This window comes from Parasteatoda tepidariorum, chromosome 1, assembly GCF_043381705.1.
Source record: "Parasteatoda tepidariorum isolate YZ-2023 chromosome 1, CAS_Ptep_4.0, whole genome shotgun sequence".
NCBI lineage: Eukaryota > Metazoa > Arthropoda > Arachnida > Araneae > Theridiidae > Parasteatoda > Parasteatoda tepidariorum.
In genome coordinates this window covers 46,146,569-46,156,414 of record NC_092204.1, presented here as the reverse complement: position 1 = coordinate 46,156,414, position 9,846 = coordinate 46,146,569, and the positions used below count along the sequence as shown (strand labels likewise).

General features: G+C 30.6%; 1 protein-coding gene across 4 annotated transcripts in view; it reads right to left on the bottom strand.

The window, feature by feature from the left end:
- Positions 1–370: 370 nt before the first annotated feature.
- LOC107436748 (uncharacterized) overlaps positions 371–9,846 on the bottom strand; it is a 25,296-nt gene continuing 15,820 nt past the window's right edge. For 2 of the 4 annotated variants that reach the window (XM_071179731.1, XM_071179736.1), the window contains exons 7-9: positions 5,149–5,334; positions 2,841–2,856; positions 371–1,007 (exon numbers count right to left, since the gene is read on the bottom strand). In XM_071179731.1, coding sequence (XP_071035832.1) covers positions 442–1,007; positions 2,841–2,856; positions 5,149–5,334 — 768 coding nt within the window. In that variant the 3' untranslated portion in view covers positions 371–441. The remainder of the gene's footprint in view (positions 1,008–2,840; positions 2,857–5,148; positions 5,335–9,846) is intronic. The other 2 variants (XM_071179735.1, XM_071179740.1) reach the window with 1 other exon arrangement.

Here is a 9,846-nt window from a genome sequence, read left to right as displayed (position 1 = left end):
CGCGTATGTTTAAAGATGAAAGTATTGTACATAAACTCGTGCAAAACATATAATTATTAAAAAACTACAGTGCGTCTAATAATTTAGCCAGCGACTGTAGTTTAAAACTGTCATTACTAGTTTTGGTGACGTTCAATATTGGCAAAGACTTTGTATGGAAAATAATATTACAAAAAAAATACTGCCATTTAAAATTTTTCAGACTACTATAGGAAAAAAAGAAGTTTTCTTTGCCTTCACCCCCTACCTTCTATCCCTTAAACAGCACCACAATTTAGAATGCGAAATTCAAAAGTTTTACTAACATCAGACCAGTTAACTACTCATTCAAAAATAAGTTTAATGTGATGAAGTATTTGTTGCCACTGCATGTGTCTAGAAATTGCTTTATTGACAGAAATACAACTTTTTTTTATTCTAAAATTTTAATCACTTAGAGATTTAGACTTCAACCTTGTTAAGATAACTGCAGACAACGCAAGGAACAACTTTGTCACCATCGCAATTCTCGCAATTCATCCAAACGGGATTTAACTTAGCAACTGAATTTCCTCCTTCATTCACTGCAGAGGTAGAGTAAATTTCTTTATTCAGGCATATAAAATCAGCATCAACATTGGATCCACTATCAGCCATTGTCAAACCAGCATACTCTTTCCTCCAATTCTTAGGGCAAGATGTTTGAGCATAGAATGTTTTAATCCCGATGATCTCAGTAAGCAAGCAAGCTGCGCATGGAATAGGTCCAGATTTATCAGGCTCTATGAGAGTACGATACTCTACTGAGTCGATTAGAGCAGGTTTTGGCTGCATGGCTAGAGGATTGGATAAAGCAGGTGTAGATTGTGGTAAACACTTGTAATCTCTGCCTCCTGCCCAAGCTTTGGTGAGAGGACCGGAAGCTTGGCCTGAGTACAAAAGTTCTACTTTCTGCCCGTTCGATGAATCGCAAGTTTTTTGTCCCCAATTTATGTAAACAGATCCACTTCCGTCTGGTTTCTCCCAAACTGTAATGTCAAAAAAATAGCATGAAAAAGAGACGCACACCTAAATAAATTGAAATGGAAACAATATTGGTGTTAACAACAACAACAACAAAAATGACAAAATATTAATTCTGCAAAAAAAAAATCTTTCAGGAGTTATTAAAGGAATTATATCACGAAGTTTATATTGCTAGTTTCTTCCTTCATTGATAATTCAGTAACTGATTAGTTAACAAGTGTGATAAATATGAAGAAAAAAAATTAAAAATCATTAATAGAGAAGCAGAAGCAAACAGTAACGTACTATTTGGGGCGCACATTTAGAACAGCAGAAATTATATTCTTGCCAAGGTTTGAAATTACTTATAATGTTCGTCAACAAATGGCGTCGCTAATTAGAAAGAAAATACTAAACCATATATTTTCTACAATATTTTTTAAATTATTTGAGCTAAAATATTTTCACATGAATCTGTTAGTTTCGTTATCATACGTCTTTTCTGCATTTGGTAATTATTTTGAAAAAAAATTTCTCAGTTAGCAACGCCGCACCAAACTTTGCAACTATGGAGAATAAGGCTCCACAATTTCTAGACCAACTACAAGATGGTGTCAATGTTATAAGATTGCACATTGTCGGCTTTTACTTATAAGGATGACACAGACTTCTGCCCCATTCCTTCAGGAAAGCCCTCATTACTGACTTTGATTGTTCCAGAATCTTAACATCAACAATTACAAGATTAAGAACAGACCACTTTAAAGGGATGAAAATTCTTCCCGACAAAATAAGAACTTATATTCCCTGCAAGAACTGCACCCATATCCAACTTACCCCGGATCACATTCTCGAGTGCCCAGCCCTTACCCCATATGTTTTACAACTGGGTATGGTGCCACTGACTTCAGAACTTCGTGAGATCCTCTACAGTAATGATGCATTGGAGCTTGCGGATGCAGTTTTGAAGGCACACGAGGCCATTTGATTGTCCATGGGCACGATAAAAAAAAATAATAAATAAAAAAAACCTATAAGGATAACTTATGCCCTTCAATCAAATACTGGATGGATTAATTTTAAAACTTGGTGAGAATAAATAACAATTTGTTTCCAAAGCATTACGCAGCAAACTGTCCATTTTTACATTTGCCCGTCTTCTTTAGTTTATGTTTTAAATAAGTCCTTTTTTGTACAAATTTCAAGTTATATTTTGTGTTTAAAGGTAGGAAAATTAAAAAGTTAAGGTATAATTTAAACGTGCTTTTGTATAATTGACTATATTGTCTTTTACATTAAGTAACAGATTTATTTTTCTGAGATGTTAAAAAATTTTGCTACATGTTTCCAAATATAAAAAAAATTATTAATAACAGTAGGAGTCATGTAAGTTCCATTAAAAATACATAAGTTTGATTATAAGTTAAATTATAAGTTAAGTAATTATAATAAGTTTAATTATAAGTTAAATTGATACATAAGCTACTTGATTATATCAATTTAATTTTAATAAAAGAACTGTAAAGCGATTACAATTTCTACCAGATTATTCTGAAATAATGTGTCTGAAACTCTTATTAAAACTAAGGCACCTAAGAATTCATTTATGTGAGAGTTTCATTTAATCATTTAAAAACAATGTTCTTGTTTTTTTTTTCCCTTTTAAATCGATAAATGATCTGATAGGATAACAAATGTGGCTTAGCAAAAAGATGAAAGTAACTTTTCATGAAGTTATTATTTTATACACGTTATTTTTCAAAAGGTGAAAAGGATTGAAAAAAACTGGAATTATAATTATATCTTACATACGTTAACAAACAATCGCCATAAATTGGAAGGAAAATTTTACTTACCAATTGGCTCATGAGTCTGAAACATACAAAACAATAAAAAATATTGAAAAGGAAAGGGATATACATTTAACAGAAATTGAGGGATAGGTTAAGATATACATTTGAACATACTGTTAACTTACTAAAGAAAGTTATACACCGAAGAGCCATTACATTATGACCACCTTCCATCAATAACAATGGGCTCGCCCAGGTTTTCATGGTTTCTCGCCCAGGAACAATGTTTTCATGGTACACATTAGGACCCATGATCCTCATAGAACAATCCCTGACGTCTGTAAGCTACTTGAACATAGTTGCAGACCAGGTTCGCCCATTCATGGCAGCAGTTTTTCCTGCGGGGGGTGGTGTTTACCCACAGGATAATGCACCATGTCATAAGGGTCGAATCGTCTAGGAACATTCCAGTGATTTTCAAGCCATGTCTTGGCCCCCAAATTCACCTGACCTTAATCCAATACAGCATTTGTGGTCCTACTTGGAAAATCAAATTCGTGCTGCCACGCTACCTCCTCGCAATGTGAGGGAATTGCAGGACCAGTTGGTTAGCGCTTGGTACCAGATACCTCAGACTACCTATCAGCACCTTGTGTAATCAATGCCACGGCGGGTGCTAGCTGTTTTGAGGGCTAAAGGTTGTCCTACATGTTATTAGCAGGGTGGTCATAATGTAATGGCTCTTCAATGTACATTGCATGAAAAAATTATGTACCCAGTGAAAACCAACTTTTCCGATTCATTTCAAAACAATAGCGAAGACAATTTTGTAATAAGTAGTAGAATTACAAAAACGAAATTGTAGATTTATTTTTACTTATTCAAAAAAAAATGGAGGTCAAAGATATATTTTTCTTTGATAAAATTCCTAAGAACTGATTTTAAGAAAATTTAGTAGTGGATTTGTAATTGCTTTAAAGGAACTTAAAAGTGGAACAATTTGGTAAATAAATTTTTACCACATTTTGATTTTCCTTATTCAAGATCTCATATTATTGTTCAATCTAGATCTCATTTTGTATCATGATATTTGTCTTTACCATCAACTTTTCTGGCAAGAGTTTCTCCCATTTCTTCCCGATAATTTTGAGAATCTCCGTCGTTTTAAAATTATTCTTTCATCATATTTGCTTTATAGGCATGCAATAGTGGCATGCTGACAATGGGACGGTATTTCCAGAATTTAAACCTGGGTCACATGCATCAGAACCGAAATCTCCATCCCATCGCAGAATTATATCCCATCCTTAAGTAATTTGAATTTGTTTCATTTTATTGCCTGCAATGAACAGCCGATTCACACTGCAGAAGTGCGCATATTTCACTCTGCACCCTTTTAATCAACCTAAGAGGTGTTCTGATGACCTTGGGATGAATGAAACTTCCATTAGCACTAGGTTGCCAGAGAAATGAAATCACAGCTAAATTACAGAGCGTCAGAGAAATGAAACCTAAATTGAATAATATTAAATTTTTGGTAAAATGAGTCTAGTAGTGATCTATGGATTTAAGACGGTGAATGTGTTTGTTACTCCAAAATGTGTAATTGTTAAATGTCAAATAAAATTTTATTTGTCCGTTGTTGATTTTATCTGATGTTTAGATGATTATTCAGTTGTTATGTTTTATTCGGTAAAAAAGGACAAACCACTCGTTACGGTATGCTACAGTATAGAAACTCCAATAAAAAATAAAAGCAATCTCACTATTTTGAAAGACTTTTTGAATAACAATTTACTAGTATGTGCGTTGCACAGAGAAGAAAATTCCGAAATTCCTCATGTTGATAATATGACTGTAATCCATCATCAGTTATTTGAATAATTCATTTTATCCCTGACATTATAATTTTCACCCGAACTCAGAAGACAAAATATTTCAAAATAGAATATGAATATGAATATGCCGTGAGTGACAACATGAATAAAAGATAAATGAATGTATTGTTTTTATCAAGAGGAACACAACAGTCCCTACTGCACTATGGGTCAAAAATTATAGGTCAAATAAGATTTTAGAACTTTTCCTTATTACCTTTATTTTCTTGATCATACTATTTCTTTTTATTCCATATCTTAGCAATGAAAGGAATCTTGATTAGATGCGGAGGTGAAAAAGATTTATGAGAAACAAGGATTGAAAATGGAAGTTTATTACGAAAGTTTTTTATTTTTTAAGAAACAATCATTTTATGAAATATTTTTCAAGTTTAAGTTTAGTATTAAATATCTTCTAAAAATCGGATTTCCATTTTTTATAATAGTGTTAAAAAAAAGCTTTAAAATGCGAAAAAAAATTGCCTGAAACTTACAATCTCATGACGAAGCTTCCAAAACCATCTTTGAAACCTGTTGGGACTATTGTCTTTTCCAGTACCATAAGCCTTAAAAGCTTCCTTGAACTGATCAACTTTACCATTTAATGACACATCGAGATCACTGATAGCTGTATGAAATGCTGTTTGTGCCGCTCTCAGACTACCATATAATTCATTCACCTGAATATACAAGTAAAAACTAAAAACATGAGTAACAATGCATAAGATTGCAAAAAATACTGGCAAAAAATATTTCATAAATACAAATTTTCTAAATAAATAGTAAACATAAGTTTTTTGTCATTAATATTTCATTGAAAAAAAATTTAAAAAGCTTAGAAAATGTTTTGAATGTAGTATGTACAAGATTTTCATATATATTATATTTAATTTGCAGCCATTTTTATAACAGTAAGTACATCTTTTACAAAAATATATTGACCCTACTTATTGTAAGTATTTTGATATACAATTCCTCTTACACTCTTTGTAAAGTTCAAACTAGTGCAACTACAAGACTTTGTACTATTTGACTCAAAACACAATTTCGTCGAAAATAAAGTATAAATTAGTAATCCATCTTGTATCATTTAAGATCTCTAATATACATGAGTGACAAAGAAAGTCCGAAATAGGTTATTTCAAATGTCATCGAAAATTTTACAGCTAATTTCAAATCCTATATTCGGAATCCAATTGGAATTCTATGTTTAGAATCCGATGATAATCCCCAAAATCTTCACCATAAAAGGTAGGGCCATATTTTGTTCTAGAGCCGCAAAAATCCATTCAAGTTAAATGCTAAATTTTTTTTAAATATTTAAACTTACTAATTGCAACAACTGTTGTTTTTGTTAATTTAGTAGCTTAGCTTTAGTTTCAATTGCATATTCATAAGTTCTTAATAGTAAACATTAGTATGCATCATTTAATCCTTTAAAACTTCAGAATATTTTACAGCAAAATTTGGAAGAACAGCAAATTGGTTTTTATTTGGTCGTAGGCCGTAAGGACACCGGGCACTACAACAATATAAAGTTAAAATAAAAAAAAAAACGATTAAAAATGAGTTTTGAAACCTAGATAAAAGGAACAAATATTAAAAGATTATTCTTCTATTTTTTGAATTAAATGAAAGAAGCATTGTTGGATCCTACAAAATTTAAGAACTGTCGTCTATCAAAGAAAAACTACATATTTGAAGTCAAGCCTCTTAGAAAACGGTTTTTAATTGCATAGTTAAATATATGCTTAGGAGAACATTTAAATCAAATACAATAAAATATCCTAATAGTTAAAAATATATGCACTTACGTTATGCAAACTTTTAAACTTGATAAGGACAAGAAATTTATTTTAAATGAAAGGAAGTTAAGAAGCAAGAAGATATTTTAAAGAACATTTTACTAAACAACGACAAATATTTTAAAGCGAAGCATTTAATTTTTTATATATAATCTGTTGCCTCCTTTTTTATATGAATGTTACACTTTTCTGCACTGTGATAAAATTAAACTTATGCGAACTTTATATTCAGTCCCGTTCAAATGCTAAATCTAGATATTTACATTGAACGGTAAACATTAAAGGATCTTGTACTGATTTTGTCAAAGTCTTTCAGGTAGGTGTGCGTCGATTGCGTCGCATATTGTAGCGGCTCAATGTGATGTTAGAGTGATTTTCAGGCTACTGATTCTTCATCTGAGTGCATCTGGTTTGCACTTGTTGCCAATCAAATCTCAAAATGAACGAAAATGGAAGTTGGGAGCGAATTCCAACCTTGGTCATTAGATGATCAAGTTTAAATAGGCCTTTCAGGTTATATCATTAAATTTAGTAAAACTAGTTCTCAGGCATTAGGTTTTAACTCTAATAAGAACATACATATTTTTTTCTGTTTATTTACAAATATTTTTCAGATGTGTTTTGGATGTTCCTTCTTTAAAAAAAAAAGAGATACCATCTTGTTTTCGATTGTATAAGAAAGGATATAAAACATTTTTCTTATTTAAATTTAATAAGCCACATTAAAGAAGGAACGTTACAATGCTACACGCTACATTAAAGACGTCTCCAGAGTAACTGAATGACGGTTCATATAAAAATCGCAGGTATGCTTCTCATATAACAACGCCCCCTATAGTTCGTTGCGATCGCGAATAAGATATTTATTATCCCCCAAGAATGTGCAAAAAGTCATTTTTATCCTCTACAAACTTTTTGGTTAATTAAAAATTATAGAAAAAAAAATTATAATAAAATTAATTTTATTTTCCTTCACTACACTTGGTTTACTTCATCGTCGTGTATTTTATTATTTTAAAGAAACACGAAGTGGAAATATCTAAAACATAGATTTCAAATGTTATTTTATTTAAAATGATACTTGTATACCATATCTATGATTGTATCAGATTTATCATACATTTATTTCGAAGTTATATGTTACAACTGGCACAAATACCAGTTTGTATTAAAAAAAACATAGAATGCATACCAAAGCTATTTTCATTGTTTATTGTTCTCAGGAAAAGAGATAGACATTTAAAACGGGAAGTGTCATTTTATTCTTTTGACTTTTTTAACTGATCAGGTGGTCTTTTTATTAGTCCAAAATCCATATGACAAACGAAGTTTTGAGTTTTGACTCGTTGTTTTAGGTGTAATTCTTCTTGATAATAGAGCCATTAGTAATTTGGATCAGTTTTTCCCAGCTCTTACGCTTGAGTACGCCCTCTAGTGGAGCCTGAAAATATCAGGCATTTATTTATTAAGTTGTTCTATCATAATTATTGGCAGAGTCTGACACCATTTTCTTAGTAGCAAATAAGACGCAAAATTTCCCTAAGGAAAAGGCAGAAGAGCTTGACAAAATAACCGGAACATTGGTAAATCTTTTTGAAGCAGAACACGCCAAACATTTGAAAAACAATTTCTCAATAATTTTTACCTTTCTATTATTAACAAGCTTGCAACCGATAACATCCGATTTCGTGATTGCCTACTGTTACAGATGTGTGTATTACGGTAAAATAATTTTTTTTTTTTGTCTTCAATCCATTACAAATTAAAGTGAAGTCAACATCGCTTAATTTATTCCAGTGAATAAATGTGCAGAACTGTAATAGTTATAAAATAGTATATATTTCTGAATCTTTATAATTCGGAAAACAACAGTAAAGAATTATCCGAATTACTTGAAATAATATCATTTATGTTGATTATTAATAAATTTATATCGTTTTCTTGGTAAGTATCTTTTAATTTTGAATGATAAATTTCAACTAGAATTCAGGTATTCTGTTTTTAAGTTACATATTGAAATTCATATCGAGATCTTGCAATTATACAATTTTATTGTGTAGTTTGTCATCTTAAAGTAATGAAGTGACAATTTATGTATATATTATTTGAAAATAAAGTTTTCAAACAAAGAACATATCATTTTAGAATTCTCCGGATATATAAATCAGGTAAGTGTTATGATTTTTATAATGAAAAATTTTACTTGTAAATATTTTTTTTTTCTCATTTGATCATAATTTTCTATCGAATGGTTTTCTACGTCCGATTATAAATAAAAAAAAGCATGAAAGTTTTTTATTTTAATTTGAAGAATTTTTAGAATCGGTTTTTTTTTCGCAAGCATTCTATATTTTATGTATTTTAGTATCCAAATAATAATTTTTATTGAAACTTAAAATTTTTTGATAAAAATTGTTGTTAAAAAACTCTTTTTGCAAAATTAAATTACATAAAATTCTGAGCTTATGTATACTTTTTGCCTACTTTAATGTTTGAAGTAATATGATTCTTAAAACTACGGAATGTAAAGTTTAAATAGGCCTTTCATGTTACATCAATTAATTTAGTAAAACGATTTTTAACTCTAATAAGAAGATACGTATTTTTTTCCTGTTGATTTACTAATATTTTTCGGATATTTTTATATATTTTTTCGGATATTATTAATATTTTTTAGATGCTCCATCTCTGAAAAGAAGAGATACCATTTTGTTTTCGCTTGCATAAGAAAGAATATCAAACATTTTTCTTTTAAGCCACAATAAAGAAGAAACGTTACAATGCTACACGCTACATTAAAGACGTCTCGAGAGCAACTGAATGATTGTTCATATGGAAATCGCACGAATTCGTCTCATACAACAACGCCCCCTATAGTTCGTTGCGATCGCAAATATTTAAGGTAATTGTGTAATCGTGAACGTTAGCGATTTCAAATCAATAAATCTTAAGAGTCAAGACCCCGGTAACTCTAGCACGGAACTCTAGAATTCCGCAAAACGCCTTTCTGGTTGCTGGTCTAGATGAATATCTTGATTGCATGAAAACTCATCTGCATTTCATAAATTGTTCGAAATTAATGTGGAGTTTTTTGGTCATCTATATATTCATGTTGATTTGATATCTATAGGGTAAACTGAGGACCATAAATGAAAATAAATAGATCCCCATTCCCTTCTATTGGGCAAAAGCATAACTCTCACAAATTCCCATGCTTTTTGATTTGAAAATGATAACCTTATAGCGGAAATGAAACTCTTTTATACTTAGAGTTGAAATAATTATTAAAATGAATATAAGGAAGATGGACAGCCTTCAAGTCTCAAAATCATAATTTAAAAGTTTGGAAAATTTTTCGGTAAATTTTAAATTTCCAACAAAAGTAAA